Source organism: Mangifera indica, chromosome 1 (assembly GCF_011075055.1).
Source record: "Mangifera indica cultivar Alphonso chromosome 1, CATAS_Mindica_2.1, whole genome shotgun sequence".
Taxonomy (NCBI): Eukaryota; Viridiplantae; Streptophyta; class Magnoliopsida; order Sapindales; family Anacardiaceae; genus Mangifera; species Mangifera indica.
In genome coordinates this window covers 14543942-14561326 of record NC_058137.1, presented here as the reverse complement: position 1 = coordinate 14561326, position 17385 = coordinate 14543942, and the positions used below count along the sequence as shown (strand labels likewise).

The following is a 17385-nucleotide window of genomic DNA, read 5'->3' as shown; positions in this document are numbered from 1 at the left end:
GGGTATTGATACCTTTTAATAGCATCGAATGGATTTCAAATTAAGATTTTTCATAGGCAAGGGAAATGAGCATCTGTAAAATGAAGCGAGAAATTAAAGATGGTGAAAATGGCACATTTAGGTAAAGCAGGTGACAGAAGAATTTGAAATATAGGTGAAATATTTATTACATTTAGGGAAATATTTAATATTGAGATTTTTAAATAAAATATTTAAATAAAAATAAATAATTAAAAAGGTACATAGTTAGAAGAGAAGGAGAGTCATTTTAGACGATAAAAGTAAAAATAATCATCATTTTAAGAATATTCTTACTATTAATTGAAGATTTTTCAAACATAATTTTATCATCATTAAGTGAGAAAAACGTGTCATGTTATTAATTTCTACCTAAGTTTTAATATAATACCAAAAGTATATTCATGATAGTTTAAAAACTTAAATATCTATCTATAGGTAATTTTTATTAAAATTTTCAATTATAAAAATCGTTATTTTATTTTTCATATTAAAAAATATATAATTTATATCATTTTACTCTCAAGATTTTGAAAAATGATATTTCAATTCAGTTTCTCAACTTTGAAAAAATAATATTTCACCCCCATAAACCCTTAAGTTTTCTTTTTTCCAATGACAACGTCGGCCACCATTCTCCTCTTTTCTCTTTCTGTCATTGTCAATGACATTCCATAATTGACAAGAAGTATTGTCTCGATGAATTGAAGATGAAAGCATTAAGTTGTATTCGACTTCTTTAGCATCGGTGCGACGAAGCAACATCGACTTTGCTTTCAATCGATTCAGTTTTAGATGAAAACGAATCACACAACAAAAGTTTCTTCGTCTTCGATTCATCCTATTTGTGTTTCTTCATGTGTCATGGGAAGTTATTGATTGTGGTAGAGAGAGAAAGGAGTAGAATGGTGATCGTTGTTATCGTCGTTCTTGTTGTTATCACCAAAGAGAAGAAAAACTATGACATTATAAGGATAAAATACCACTTTTTAAAGTTAAAAGACTAGACTACAGTAGCACTTTTCAAAATTTTAAGAAAAATAATTATACGTGTTTTAATATAAACAATAAAATAACGTTTTACCGTCACTTATAATTAGGGGTGAACAAAACCGGTTAACCGAACTGGTTAACCGGTTTTACAAACCGAACCGAATTTTCGGTTTTATAAAAATCACGAACCGAAACCGAACCGTTTTATACATTAACCGATTTATAACCGAACCGAAATTATTGGATAACCGATCCGGATTTTCGGTTACCCAATTTTGAATCGAATTTTAACAATTAATATTTCAATTAAGTTTTTAATATAAATTGTTTTCTTTTCTAATTTTAGCTTTCACTAAACATATAAACAATAATCTAAGAAAACCAAACTTTCATGCTTTTAAAAAGAACTTTACAATTGAATACTCACCTATAAGAGCTGTGGCGGTTTGTGGTGGGTTTCAATATGTTTTTGCAAGCCCAAAATCAATGGTAAAAATCTGCTGCAAGAATAGAGAGGAGAAAAAAATATGGCAGTGAAGATTGTTGCAATGCAAGCAAGAATGAAGAAGAGAGAATGAAAAAGAAGAGAAAAGGAGATGAGACGTGTTGAGCCTTGGTTGCTTGCTTCTTGGATAGCTCTGCAACTGCAACAATTCTGCACAGTAGCTGGCTAGCTAGGTGGCTGGAGATAGACAAAGAAGGAAAAATTACAGAAAAAGCCGGAAGCAAAGGAAAAGAAAATAACCTTTTTTCTGTAAATAAACCTTTGACTTTTTATGTTAATAAAAAAAGGTAAATTTTAATTTTTAGGATAAATTTTTTATTATTTTTTAAATTTAAAAATTGAACCGGTTATCGATTAACCAATTTTTTAATTTGAGTAAACCGAAAACCGAATTGAATTTTCGGTTTTTGTAATATTTTGACCCGGTAACCGAATCAATTTTATGGGTAACCTATTTTTCGATCCGAATACCGGTTTGGTTACTATTTCGGTTCGGTTATTGGAAATTTTTGAACACCCCTACTTATAATCGAAAGTTTTAAGAGAAGTTATCCCTTTCCATGACAGGTTCAACTGCAACACAGCTTCCATTGTCAAATCTCAGACTTCCTCTTCCTACTTCCTTTTTTATTTTTATTTTTTCAAAATATACAACTCTAAAACCATTCTTTACTTTTGTTTCAACTTCGGTTGTTTTTTTTTTTCTATTTTTCTTTCTCAAATCTCAAAAGCTTCAGCTGGGTTTTGAATTGATGGCCTCTTTGTGATTCAAAAGCTTTGCTGCGGCTGTTCGGGATTTGACTCTAATGGGTTCAAGGTAATTCGTCTCGCTTCCTCTCTATTTTTTTATGATGGGATAAAAAAGATTTTATTCTTTAAAAGGGATTTATTCTCTTTTTTTTTTTTTGTGAAATTCAAGTGAGATTTTTTTATTTTTATTTTTAGTTGCTGATTCCTGTGAATATGTAAATTTTGGATAGATTTGAAACCTAAATTTGTAATTCTGAACTTTGAAGTGGTTTTTGTGCTTAAGGGAGGGTTTTGAACTCATTATTTTGTAGTAAAAATCTAGTGGGGGTTTGTTTGTTTTGTATTTTAGCTACTGATTCTTGTTTAAAGTTTAAGTTTTGGAAGTTCGTTTACCAGATGATCACAATATAGTTTAGCTGTGAACCTTTAAGTTATTTATGTGCTTCAAGGTGTTTTCGTTTTGTCTGAAAATCAGTGGAAATTTTTTTGTATTGAGTTTTTAAGCTATTGATTCTTGTTAAATTTTAAGTTTTGGAACTTGGTTAATCAGATGATCACAATATTTGTTGATTTTGAACTTTGAAGTTGTTTTTGTGATTAATGGGGCTTTAGTTTGATCATTTTGGGATGAAAATCAAGTGAGATTTGTTTTGAATTTTAGGTACTGATTCATGTTAAAGTTTTGGGAGTTGGTTTCTCAGACGATCGCCTTATAGGTTAGGTTGAAAGAGAACTTTGTATTAGTTTGTTCGGTACTCTTTATTTGAGTTTGAAAGGAAGCTTAGTTCAATTTTGAAGCTTATCCCTTTCCTTTTTTTGGTGTGTTTGACTATACTTAGTAAGTTCATCAAACCATTTATTATTTTTCTTTTAATGCTGGTTTTGATTTCCTGTTGTTTTAGTTGATTGTTTTATTATTCATGAATATAATAGAAGGTCAGATGATTGAAACCTAGTTGGTGTTACATATTAATTGAAGATAAATTAAATAGAACTTGAAAGTTGTTAAATTAGTATTATTAGTGGTTTTGGTTGGCATCCCACTGTACTAAATGACATTAATTGTTAATATTTGCAGTCCCTTTTGGTGTCATTGGTTTTTTTTTTTTAATTTTTAATTTTAACTTTTTAATATATTTGCTTAATCATATGCAAGTCCTCATCTTCTAGTGAAAAGGGAACTTACTTATAAAATGAGGGTAAAAATTCTGAACTTTACTAAAAGCAGCATTACCATACTAATCACTTTTGGTAAATTGCCTTAGTGTATTGCAATTTGGTTTTGTACTTAAGGGGGTGTTAAGGATAATTCCTTCAAGTTATGTCGAATTTGTTTACTCAAAACTATGTTCTTGTGCTTTTGGTGGTTTAGTTTTCCCTTACCTAACATTCATTCTGTAGTTAATGATTTCCAATTTAGGCTTGGTTTTGATGATTTTAATGACTTCTCTGAAGGCCACATCCTCTAGGTCCTAACTTAGATTCTCTTAACCTGATTCTTGAAAGAAACCACCATGTAGAAGAAAGGGGCCTCCTATATCATGAGTCAAACAGGGTTGCAGAACAAGTCTCTAGTCCTGTGAGAAGAGAAGTGGTTAACAGGTAGAACACACTCAATATACTGCTAATATTTTAATTGCTGTTGGGTTCAGTTTTTGATGTGATATCTTAATGTATTTTTTAACATTGTGATCATCTTATTTTTAACTGTTATTACATTATTCTAGTGCTGAAAATTGTAAAATGGGTTTGTATTTGTTCTTTAGAAAATCATAAGGCTTACTCTGATGTAATGTTATTTTATCTGTAAGCCATGTGCAAATGAATTTAGTAGAAAGCAGCTTGTCAGCTTGGGAATTGTAAATGCATTTTCTTAAGTGCTAGAATCACTGTAGTACTTTGTGTTTGGGTTTGGTGTTACTTGAAGGTCCAAACTCCTGACAAATGTGAATGGTTGGTAATTTTATTATGAAGTAACAATCTTGCACGAGGGAACTTACGATATGATATTTTAATTGATTTTGCCTATTACTAGGGGTATTGTTATAGATTCAAACATCATGTCTTCATTCACTTCTAACCTTAGAATAAAAATTAAATGTTTCTTGCTATGTTTTATATTCTAATATTATAATGCATTAAATAAAAAATTTGTATTATTTAAAATTGTTAGATACTCTTTCTTAATCAATGAATCTACAACTCTTTCATCTCCAACTTTTTTTTCCTCTCTTTCCCTTTTCCTGATGCCTTTATCTGATATATGAGATTAATCATGATCTTTCATATTTGTCTAACTTTAGAGATCATAAATTTTTCCTTCCCTCTTTTATCTGATGAACATTTTGAATAATAAATCCAGACATCACCTGTTACCCGTTATGAAAGTTTTTCCATTTGTATATAGGTCATTGTCTAGCATGAAGTCTCTTGAAAGTGATGAAAGTGACCTGGAAGGTGGTAAACTGGAAAAAAGGAGAGATAAAACAATACACAGTAACAGGGCAGCTAACATACGCAATCAGGCCTTGTTATCTGGCCTTGCATATTGTGTTTCCTCTTGTGGTATGATTCTGGTTAACAAGTTTGTGCTTTCTGGATATCAATTTAATGCTGGAATATCTTTGATGCTGTGCCAGGTAATTTATCCCGATTAATATATATTATTAAATTGAATTTTTGTGCTTTTGCATTAAATTAATTTTATTGAGTTTCCTTTTACTGTTATTTATGAAAATTATCTAAAAACAATTTTTGATACCTAACTGGCTCATGGCATTTTTGTTGGATGCAGAATTTTATTTCAGTGATTATTGTGTCTATGTTGAGTGTTATGGGGTTAATATCAACAGAACCACTAACGTGGAAGCTGATTAAAGTCTGGTTACCTGTAAATGTTATATTTGTTGGGATGCTCATTACAAGCATGTTTAGGTATGAACCTATTCAGTCACTGCATATCTCAGTGTTAATTTCTTTATGACGATGATATCATACAATTTTTTGCTAGGAAATTTACTCTCAACTTATCAGTAGCATGTCTTCTCTGTTAAGGGGAAAAAAAATTGCTGCCAGTGTGCTATTTTGTGTGCTGTTAATATTCGTCTATAAGACTTGATGTAGAAGATGTATGAATAAGTAGATTGAAAGCCAAGACTGATAACGTATATTGGTAATCTATTGTGAGCTAGACTGGATTTCTGTGTTGAGTCTTCTTGAGTCACCTGTGCTTAAAATGTATGGTTTTATCTGCTCACAACTGTGAAGCTCTTATACTTGGTGTCAATGGATATGTGTGAATTTGTAGAGTAGCCATTTAATGTCCAGAATCTTCTGAGGTCAGTTGCATTTTAGATCATCCTTTTCAAGTGCTTCTGGAAGCCCTGCACTGGCTAATATTGCTTGGTTTCTATCTTATCTACTTGCAACGTTTGGGGATTATGGGTATTCAATTTGTGCTCATGTTTGCCCATCTATCCAACTTTCAGTTAAAAAGGTATTAAGAACTGTTTATTTTTAGGCTCTTACATGTTTGCATCCATAGATTTGAATTTGTGGAGTTTCCATCTAACGTCTAATATCGTCCTAGGTCAGTTACATTTTACATCCCCCTCATCAAGTGTTTTGGCAAGACCAGCACTGGCTAATGTTCTTTGGTCTTGATCTTATGCACTAGCAATTATTTTTTGAATTTTTAATATCCAATCTATTTTTTGGTTGAATAACAGACAAAGCAACTGGTTTACTCATCTGTCAAGCTTTTATAAAATTTTGTTCAGAAATATTTTTTGGCATTTTCATGGACTCGTTTTTTAATAAATTGTTATCTAATTTTATCTCCGGATGCAATTTATAGTCAATGTTGATGCTTAACTATGATGATGATGGAAACCCAGCCCTCAATTTAAGCCTCCCAAAGTGTTTAAATGCCTTCTGCGAATAACAATATTTATATTTCTTTATGATGTGGGGAGGGTAGTATTGTGACTCAGTCCTATGGGTACAGATATATGATTCAAGCTATCAACTTATGATCCCTGCTAGGAGAGGACATTTAGACCAAAGGGTACTTTACTAGTTGAGTCTTGGAGACAGTTTAGATATTGTGCTATTGTACCATTAAGCCTTCTGAAAAATATTTAGGATCGCTCTTTCTGAGTTTCTGTTCTGGTGTTCCCGCCCCCCTCCCTAAATCTAGTGATACCACCTTCTTTGTTCTGAAGAATCGCAGTGCATTATAAATGTATTGTATCCAAAGTTGCTTGGTTCTGCACTTTGAAAATATTACATTCTCATGGATTTTTGCTTACTTTTGTATCTGTATCTGGTGATCAATAATTTTGACTAACAAAACATAATGTTACTGAACTTAGTGATAACTTTCTGACCTTTCATCTTCATGGCTTCTTTTCTTTTTATTTATATGTGGTTCATGTTGTCTGCAGTTTGAAATACATTAATGTCGCTATGGTCACAGTACTAAAGAATGTTACTAATGTAATTACTGCACTTGGTGAGATGTATTTGTTCGAGAAGCATCATGACAGCAGAGTCTGGGCTGCTTTATTTCTCATGGTATGTTCAATACCTCAAGATATAATTTCAGCATATAAGTTGTGTTGAGAGGCATCAAATTTGGATCCAGACTAACATAATAAACTATACTATTATCATTTTAGGTGATAACCTTTTTATTTAGCTGTCTGGAAGCATCTCATACTCTTGTCTCATTTGTGTCACTCCAAAAACTTGTTTCCTTGGAAAGGATTACCATTACCCTTTCTGTTCATATATTGGAAAAATATGTGTAAGGGAGTTAGTTGACTTGAAACATCTTGAATAGATTATATGTATATTTTGTTATACCGACATTTAGTTTGGTGGTGAGATCATTAGGATTTAAAGATTCTGAAACTATAAGGGTATGAGGGTTCATCTTAGACTTCAGATCTTCTAATTGATGATGCAAGACTGAGCTCAAACAGTTGGGATGTTGCACTCTCTATGTGTTTGCTTATGCGTGGTTTTTCTCATGGCTGCCAAGATAAGCTGTGATTTAGTTTGTCTTGAGTTAGATTGTCAGCAAATGATCTTTGCTAATATATAGTATTTGTCACAAATTGGTTGTAATTTATTGACTGTCAAAAAATCTGAACATGTTCTTGTATGTCAAGATTGATTGTGGTTTAAATGCTGGATTTGGATTTTCATAAATTTTGAAATATCATTTCAATTATGTTGCCTTTTTGAGTGGTGCAGATCATTTCGGCAATTTCTGGAGGGATTACTGATCTATCTTTTCATGCTATTGGGTACACATGGCAGATTATAAACTGTTTCTTAACTGCATCATATTCTGTGAGTATCATTTGAGGCTATTGTTTACTGTTCTGCACTTCACCATTTGAGTTTTTTATAATTGGGTACACCTCTTAAATTGATTGTGTAATTTTGTGGTGATACTATCGTGAACTTCCCCCATGAAAGGAAGAAGCTTTATTCTAGATAATACAGACCTTTGATATCTTTTGAGCTCTAAAACCTATATGGAATTTGCATATTTTAATCAATTGATTTTAAGAAGACTTAATTTTTATACCCTTCTGATAAAGGCATGACTTGTTTTGTAACTGTAGAAGTGCTATTTGTATTAATATGCTTAACCTAAGGCATCTATCTGACAAATTTTAAAAATAAAAGTTATTGCACCAGCAGAGTGAAGTTGGGTGCTTTCGGCTATATTTTGGGTAGGTGGAACCATCAAATAAGTATGCTTCTCTCATTATTTGGCATTAGAGGAATTAAATAATTTCTGAAGATCCTAGTGATGAGGAGGTTGTTTGTTTTGTTTTTTGTTTTTAAAGGCCTTTTCATCTTATGGACTTTGTTTGCTCTACAATTTCAGGACACTATTGTTTTAATCTATACCAATTGGTGTGCTCTTTAACTTCAATCTATGTGCATATCTTTTGTTCAGTTTGTTGAAACATAACCACTTTGGTTCTTTATTCATTGCTGTTCATCTTCATTGTAATCCTTTTTATTGATATTGACAAATTTTGCATATAGATATTTTATGTAATTCGTTAGTTTATCTTCATGATGGTTATATTTGTATTTTAGTTGTTCCACATTTCTGTTAACTTGTTTTATTTCAGTTTAATTCTAAGACTAGTTATTAAATTATTTACTTCTTTAACATTATTGGTGCAGCTAGTTATTAGATTATTTACTCCTTTAATGTTATTGGTACAGTTAACACTATGTTGGGTCATGGATACTGCCAAGCAAGTAACAAAGTCTGGAAACTTAAATGAGTTTTCAATGGTCTTGCTAAATAACACCCTTTCATTGCCTCTGGGGATTCTTCTTGCTTATATCTTCAATGAAGTTGATTATCTATCTAGAACGTGAGTATTTTTCCTCTTTAGCCCTTTTTCTTTTCATTTTTTGTTATCTTAGGTCTGGTTTGAGACGGAAAGTCAAGAAAATTGATATGCTATAACCTATCAGGGTTTGAATAGGTTATAAGTTTAACATTGTACACAGTGAATTTTAACCAACATTCATATGCGTTATTCAAATGTGAAAATATGTTATTCCATTTCACAGGTCACACAAATAAGCAATCATTCATACTATCAAAACCTGCAGAAAGTATGGGGAGATTAGTTTGGGTAAAAACCATGACACTTAATCTGGATAGAGACGGTCATAGTTTAATTGTCTAAATGTCAATGACCAGCACCATAACTTTGTTCAAGGCTTAGAACTACTCGCAACGATATTGTACCAGAAGCTTATAGAGTGTCATGATTGTTTATGATTATTATTGTACCAGGAGCTGATGCTCCTAACATGTTCAGATACTAGCCTCTCCTTATATCACTATACTCAAATGTTTTTCTCAATCTATGTCTATACCATATAGATGGTTATGGTGTCAAGGCAGAAAGCAAAACAAACCAGATTTTTGGAAACCTAGTTTATGTATCATGTGATACTGAGACACTCAAAAACCTTTCTGAATGGTCAAAAACTTCAAATGTAAGTGATCTAACGATCAGGACATTTATGAATTTCTAATAATTTTTCCACCTATATTGCTGAATTTCTCAGCTATCATGAGTTTTCTGAATTTTTAAACTGTTCAATGGGGTGAAAACCTAAATTGCTTACAGCAGAGACCCTGGTTTGTATCAACTTCTTGTCTACTAATGGTAATGTGTGTTACCAAGATACTTATGTGCCGTTGTGTGGCATAATGTTGTGGGAAATTTTTTCTATTGACATATTAGATCCAGCTTTATAGTACTGTGTCAAGTTAATTTCTGGTCTTTTGCATCTTATATCTAACATGGGCAACCAGATCCTGATGATGACTTTACTGGGGAATTTTTTGATTTTGCAGACCACTTTTGAGGTTGCCTAGCTTCTGGTTAGTAATGACACTAAGTGGATTTCTTGGTCTAGCAATCAGCTTCACTTCTATGTGGTTTCTTCACCAAACTGGTGCCACCACATACAGGTAAGATGGGAAATATTGACAACCTAATATTGTTAATTATAAGACACCACGTAGGTTTGTTATATGGAGACCTGCCAATGCTAGCCTGTGGTTGAATTATTCGTTATACTTCATCTGTGATTTAATGTTGGATCTTTTCTAGGTTGGCTAATAGGTATTACAAATTGGATTGAGGTTCAGGTAGGTGAAGCAGAAGCTTTTTGCGAAGCCTGAAAGCACTGAAAAGTTAACTGAGCCAACTGTAATAGGAAATTAGCTTGGATTAAGTTGACCTGAATATGGTGTTTAAAGTCTGAGTGTTGGGCTTACATGGGATGAGTTTGGGGCTCTTGTAGCTTCTTCCATTTCATAATCTCTGATCCACAAGTGTTTGGTAAACTAATTTGAAAAGAGTTTATACAACAAGCAAATTATGAAATAATCTGTTTTATTAAAAGATTCCAAAGTAGGTTTTTGAAGCTTTTAGATTTCAAAAGCTGATGTTAAAAGGGTTAATACCTAAATCATCTAAGGTTAACTTAAATTCTTTTTTCCATAATTGATTTTTTAATTCAATTAACAATATAATAAAAATTAAAATTCAAAAATTTTAACTAAATTAAAAATTTCAGTGTTATGCCAGCCGGAAACCTCTGTGGTCACTGGCGCAATTTCTGGCCTCTGTCTTTGTCAGTCAAGAATTTAATTTATTTTAGGCCAAAAGACTTGTTCCCACCCAAGGTATAGTAAAAACCCAAAATCTTATCTTCTAACTTTCAAAAACCTAAAAATTCACCTCTATGTAAATTTTTATTAAAAATTTTAGTTAGGATTAGGGGTAACATTGTCATTAACTAAAATTTTTAAAAAGTTAAAATTTTATCATATTTTCTTTTCTAAGTTTAAAAATTTCATAATTTTCCCTAACTCAAAGTTTGAAAAGTGACAAATACCCCCTTAGGGTTTGTCTTTCTTCTCTCTCGTGACGATTTGCGTGCCCAACCATCCTCCTTTTAGCGTTATCTCTCCTTTTCGGTTTCTCTCCCTTACTTTTTCGATCGTCTTCAATTGAGACGAAGACGATGTGTCTTCTTTTGGTCGGAGAGGGAAGGGAGAAAGACTGGGGGGAGAGAGGCCGGTGGGAGGGAGGACGACCGACAATTGAAGGTGATGATCGACACCGGAGAGAAGAGGAAAAAACCCTATGGGGGTATGTCACTTTTCAAATTTTGTGTTAAGGAGAAAATTGTGAGTTTTTTAAACTTGTAGAGGAAAATGTGATAAGACTTTAATTTTTCAATAGATGACAATTTTACCCTTAACCCTATTAGAAATTTATTTATGGGTGGGTGTTTGGGTTTTTCAAAGTTGGAAGGTATGAATTTGGGTTTTCACTATACTTGGATGGGAATAAGTTTTTGGCTTTTATTTTATGTTCTAAACTTTTTATTTCAAAGTATTATTATTAATATATTTTTCAAAAACTGAAAGAACATACTGCTCTTGTTATTGGGTGTCAATTGAAACTAGTCATTGATGAATTAGGCCTCGGTTTGAGTAAATGTTTCTCACCACTTATTTCCTATGCAGCCTGGTGGGGTCTCTAAATAAAATCCCTCTATCTGTTGCCGGCATTCTTCTTTTCAAGGTTCCTACCAGTTTGGAAAACTCTGCTAGCATCTTTTTCGGTAAATTCTCTCTTACTAATTTTCTTAATGATGTACTTGAACCAATGAATTCCTTAATGTGGCACAACCTAATATAGCTGTCTAATAGGTCTTCTAGCTGGAGTCTTTTTTGCTAGAGCCAAAATTCAGGAGAAATTACAGGGACGGTAATGATATTATTGAATCTCAACCTTGGTTGAATAGGCTAGAAGATTTTTTGATCTGGCAATTTGCTTCACTGAACACGACTATTTGATGGTGTAGCATCTATGTAATATTCTGTAAAATCTGGAGAATCACACGGCAGTTTTGATTAAGGATGAAACTGGAGCATTTGGGATGAATTGCTCAATTGCATGGAGCATCCAGTTTTGTTATAATTGAAAGAAAAGGCATGGCCACCTGTGTATCGTATTGGTTCAGTGATTTTTTCCTGTAACATTGTTTAGCGCATGCCTGGAAATACCACCAGATGATGGTGGAAAGTGATGTTTCATTATAAGTGTAATAGATTCTCTTGCAGGCTACAGCCTTGACTGCTTCAACCTTTTGCTCCGTTTCAATTACAAGTTTCCGAGATGTTCATTGTTACTGTTTCAATCAGGAAAGGCCTCAAGTATTTTGCTTAAACATTTTTCTGTTCACATTTGAAGTTTTCAGGTTTGTTCCAGCGGTGATGGTAACATGATTACAAAAGTTAAGGGTGGGGAGGGGCATCCTGTGTTACTTACTGGGATAACGTTTTCTTCCGGCCAATTCACAGGTAAGATTTTACGAGAGCTAACAACTTAATATGATAATGTGATAGGGATTAATTTGCATAGAGCTTTTTGTCGAGAATTCAACTAACTTTTTTTACCCATAACATTGGGTTGGATAAGTAGGGGGGAGTTTATGCTATTTGAATTTTATCCTTTTCACGAAGGGACTCTTTTACTTCACTACTTAAGTTAACCCATAGGATCTTTAATTCAACTAACTTAATTTAATTGGGTTAGTTAATTTGATATGATTGATATCTCAAATCGTCTAATTTATAATTTAATAGTTTATGGAAGAATAAATAATAATTTAATGGCAGAATAAGACAAGAAATGATATTTGGGAGATTGTTTTTTATCTAAAACTATATTAGAAGGACAAATTGTTACTTTTAAAGTTGAAAGATGATAATGTCTCACAACCCATCCTCAAGACGTGGTAAATTTTATTATATTGTGGCAAAAAAAAGAAAAAAAAACAAAAATCTCTTATTACTTGGTAATAGTTATTAAAACTATAGAATATTTTACCTTTTATAAAATTTATTTCACCCATGGTTTATAGTAATTTTAGGTCAATAATTATAAAAAATAAATAAATTTAAAACAGTTCCATGAGTGTTGCGAATGAACTAGTCAAGTTTAGTTCCAACCAAATTATATTGGGGTTGCCCAATTTGACCACAATAACATTAAAATAGTGTGATTAATCTAGAATTACACTATTTTAGTGCGGCAGATTTTTTATCTATTTTCATTCCAATTCTACCTAGTCTTTCTAATAAACTCTTCTCGAGATTTCTCTCAACCGAAACAGACTAAACATTTTTTTCAGGAATAAGATGATGAAGGGATGTCTTAACCGAAACTAGTAATATGTTCCATCTTAAACTATTCAGAGTCCACAGGTATTGGTCTTCTCAAAAGACATTTTACCACCACCAAGTGCCCTGCATGAAATCCCACCTTTTCAAACACTAAACCTAATTTCCCATCGCTGCTCCTCTACTCTTTCTCCCAACCTTTTTCCATCAAGAAGTCACCTACATAGCTAGAAACACCTTCACTAAGCCAAACAAAAAAATTTTCAAGTGTACTAATTGTGTGTTGGGGTGAGTGTAATTATTTCCGTTGATCAACAATCAACTGGTATTTTACCGATAAATCGGTTATGTGTTTGGGGTGAGTGCGTAGTTTGTGGTTTGTGGAGGTGAGTGTGGTGGCGGAAGTAGGGTGGGTGGTGATGATGGTTGGTTATGACAATTGTAATATATACATTGGGGGTGTTGGTGGCAATGATAGGTGATGTTGGTGACAGTGTGTGGCAAATATAGAACAACTAAAAGAAGAAAAACAACAAAGAAAAATAAGATAATAATAAAAGAAAATTAATACAGTTGTATGCTTAAAATTAATATTTAAATGAAATAGAGAAAATTACCTTAAAACTAAATAGGAAAAATAGGACACATAAGGTGGGGTTTTGTTGTTTTCGATTTTAAAGTGAAACAACTTACTATTTTAACATAGCTAAGATGGAAAATGTGTTTCTCTCATAATATATTGCTGACATGAATTAATAAGAAAAAGAAGTGGATTCATACATTACATTAATATTAATTAAAAGGGTCAAAAGACTTACTCTCACCCAAGGTTTGGTGAAAACCCAAATTCACATTTGTTTACTTTTTAAAATTCAAATACTCACTATTTTATTAAAATTCACTGTTAGGGTTAAAGATAAAAATGTTATTTAACTAAAAAATTATCACATTTCTTTCTCTTAGTTTAAAATCTAGCAATTTTTCTCCATCCGAAATTTAAAAAGTGACCATTTTCTCACTAGGGTTTTTCTTTCCCTTCTCTGGAGACAATCTTAGTTTCGGCTGACAATTGATCTTCATGGTAATCTTCCTCTCTCGCCAATCTGCTAGTGAAGACGAATCATCTTTGTTCTTCTTTATCTTTGTCTCATTGTCAGATGAAGAGGAATCAATTTTCATCTGATAAAAATAGATGGTGACACTAATAGATTAGTAGAGAGGAAGATTATTGTGAAGGTTGATTGTTAGTCGGAATCGAAGTTGTCACTAGAGTTAGGAAAGAAAAACTTAGAGGACAAATGATCACTTTTCAAACTTTGAGTGGAAAGAAATTGTTAGATTTTTAAATTAAAGGAAAAAAATATGATAAATTTTTAGTTTTTAAAATATTTTTGATTAAATGACATTTTCACCCTTATTTATAGTAGTAAATTTTAACAAAAATGTAGATATTTAGGTTTTTAAAAGTTAACAAGTGTAAACTGGATTTTCACCAAACCTTGGGTGGGAATAAATCTTTTGACTTAATAAAAAATATGATGGTAAATAAATAGTGATGGTAAATAATAAAAAAATATAGAATAAAAAAGATCAAGATTATATACTACTATTAGAATACAAATCGGTTAGGCATATTTAGGTTATGGGAACCACTCGAGGGTTCCAAACAAAATCTTCGAGCCTGTTATCATCCCAATTTTTAAGGACTGGCAATGTGAATATCTGTACATTTCTCAAATTTCAACATATTTTCGTAATAGATTAGAGTTCCATTAGTTAGTAATAATTATTATATTTTTAAATGATGTTTAGTTATTAAACTTTAAAGATTATTTTGATAATTTATTTTTATTATTTTGTTTAATTTATGAGTAATAAAAGATTACAACAATCTTTTATAACTAATGGTGATATGACAGATAATATAAAAGGTAATCTTATTACCACTTCGTAGGTATTAAAATATTATCAAAATAATCTTGATTTTATTATCAATATATTCTTATTTATTAATTTTTAAGATAAAAATAATTTCATTTTTAATTATATTAGGTCTGGGTCCACTTATGACGGGTGACCCTATCCGGTTTACTTAACTATCGAAGGCAGTTGGTGTAGGAGAGTTATTGGCAATTAGATATCTATTTAATTGTCCAAACTACCTCCTCAAAGTGTATAATGCTATTCTTAATAACAGAAGAAAAATTTTCTTCTCCATGGAACCTAAAACACATAAATGAATGTTTCTCAAAAGAAATGCAGTATGTGGGCAAATAGGATGGTGAAAATGACTCATGTCATCACCTCGTGCTATATTCGAATAGGCTTCATCACAAACTTGAAGCCAGATACCTGAATTTACAAAACTGATTTTTGGTATATTTAAATGTTTCCAATATTGGTATCAAAACATAGGTTGTGTATATGCCATGTTTTTTGTTAATTAAATTATGTATTTTGTGATTTGAATTTTGATTTTGCAATTAAAATTCGTTTTGGGCATAAATTAAATTCGGCCGAAACTATGTGAAATTGGAGGTTAGAAATGTGCTAGAATGATTGTTGGACTTATTTTACATGTCTTGAATTGAAAAACCTTATTGAATTTGGCCTGAATCGACAAATTCAGAGTAAAAACTTTATGACCTATGTAGCACTATTCAAGCCATCGTTTTGTCGAATTTTGATGATGTTGGAGGTTGTTGTCAATCCAAAAAGAATAGTCGACCAGGGAGCTTCAAAAGCCCTATGGTCTTGCCACCGATGATTGGCTGGAAACGACAAATTAGACAACAAAAATGTTAGGGTTCTTCATTACAAACTAGTTGAAAAAAACTCGATTATTTGACCTATTTGGGCAATGGGTTACCCAAACTCGTTGTTCAACAAGTAAATCAGATTGAACCTGAATCGGTTAATGCCACCCAATCAATTGACTAGTTAACGATCAAAGCTTGACTGGTCATAGTTGATAGGTCAATGGTCCATTTGCAATCACCAATGTGTGTGAGCACATGGCAGTGCGTGAAAGTCTTCTCCCAATGCATGGCGGCCGGTGAAAACGTGCTTTTGCACTGTTTCAGCACAATGAGGCATATGCGACGTTGATGCAACACATGTAGGCGTGTAGGATCATATTTTGGCATGTGGCAGTGCCTGAATAACTCTTTTCGACTCGTTGGGGGCGTGAAACCTTTTTTCGAAGTGTGGCAGGTTGTGTGATGCTTGGATCTATGTATGGAATGTGTTCCATGGGTCCTATAGCATGTAAAAAAATATAATACTTTATTTCAGCTCTCAAAAACACATATCAGTGTTTCAAAAACATGTGTTTTCAATTCATACAAGTTTGTTGACTGGGGACCATCATATTAGGTATATGATGTGATCATTTGATGATTTAATGATACATATTGAGACTATATATATAATTAGTAGAACTATTTTAATTGAAAAAGAGATAGTACATAGTCTAATAATATTCATGCATGACTATTAGACCCCGTAATCAATGATCTTATTTGGGACAAGAATTCAAAAAATTTTGGGACTCAGTGGATACATTACAACTTCTTAAAGAGCGACATTTAATAATGTACAAGCGAAAATCCATCACTTTGATGCTATTCCTAAATTTCATAGATACTTTATTATGGATAAAGTGACCCTAAGAATGATACGGGTTGATAGAATAGTTCTAATCATAATAAATTATGCATTTGTTGTATCGTATATTTTATATATTTTAGATGTGGGAATTCTAAGATTAGTAAAATTTAGTGAAATTCTCATCTAGAATTAATATTGGCACAATTAGATTGATTTTTAAAATGCCAAACATTTGAGTCATAAAAGATAATTTGAAATATAATAAACTTTCGATTTTATGCCTTATATGAGATATTTTAAATTTTAATGCATAATTACAACAATTGATGTGTGTTTAGTTATGTTGATTGAGTTGTATTTGAAATATGTCTCTGTGATCTAGTTAACCCATAACATCTTAGGACATGATGGCTAATTTGAATGAGAATGATACTGAATATAGATTTTTCAATGTGTGGAATTTAATAATGCATAATATCATAAATGAGTAAAAAACTCTGGAGGCTGTAAATCAGGTTAAGATAGAGTTGCAACTGAGTGCGGGATATAAACCCGAATAATACCTTACACAAATGTGATGTGGACTTATATCACGTATGTAAAAAATAGGACTCATTTCATGTGATATCTTAACTAGTTCCACGAATAATGATTTGGTATACGAGTACCTATAATGGTCAACTATATATGCTATAAGTATAGTTTTGATAGAAAAAATTTGGAGGAATTGTAGCCCCAAATGAAGGCAATT

At 32.0% G+C, this 17385-nt stretch overlaps 1 protein-coding gene across 9 annotated transcripts; it reads left to right on the top strand.

The window, feature by feature from the left end:
• The first annotated feature begins 2043 nt into the window (after window positions 1-2043).
• Window positions 2044-12040, top strand: LOC123224515 (GDP-mannose transporter GONST1-like). 9 transcript variants are annotated; one of them, XM_044648251.1, is made up of 11 exons: window positions 2047-2333; window positions 2928-2982; window positions 3722-3868; window positions 4674-4905; window positions 5061-5200; window positions 6712-6841; window positions 7526-7624; window positions 8522-8676; window positions 9678-9794; window positions 11364-11461; window positions 11550-12040. In XM_044648251.1, the coding sequence occupies exons 4-11, from the start codon at window positions 4687-4689 to the stop codon at window positions 11609-11611; spliced, it is 1020 nt and encodes a 339-aa protein (XP_044504186.1). In that variant the 5' UTR covers window positions 2047-2333; window positions 2928-2982; window positions 3722-3868; window positions 4674-4686; the 3' UTR covers window positions 11612-12040. The 9 variants fall into 9 exon arrangements, with proteins under 9 accessions (XP_044504158.1, XP_044504150.1, XP_044504141.1 ...); XM_044648258.1 differs by having other exon boundaries at window positions 2928-3104; window positions 3773-3868; XM_044648242.1 differs by having other exon boundaries at window positions 2928-3104.
• Window positions 12041-17385: the final 5345 nt, after the last annotated feature.

Bases quoted from the DNA above. Each gene is read 5' to 3' on its own strand.
- LOC123224515 (XM_044648206.1), top strand. The intron at 6,842-7,525 runs GTATGTTCAATA...TGAGTGGTGCAG, and splicing joins GGGCTGCTTTATTTCTCATG to ATCATTTCGGCAATTTCTGG. The intron at 8,677-9,677 runs GTGAGTATTTTT...TTGATTTTGCAG, and splicing joins GTTGATTATCTATCTAGAAC to ACCACTTTTGAGGTTGCCTA.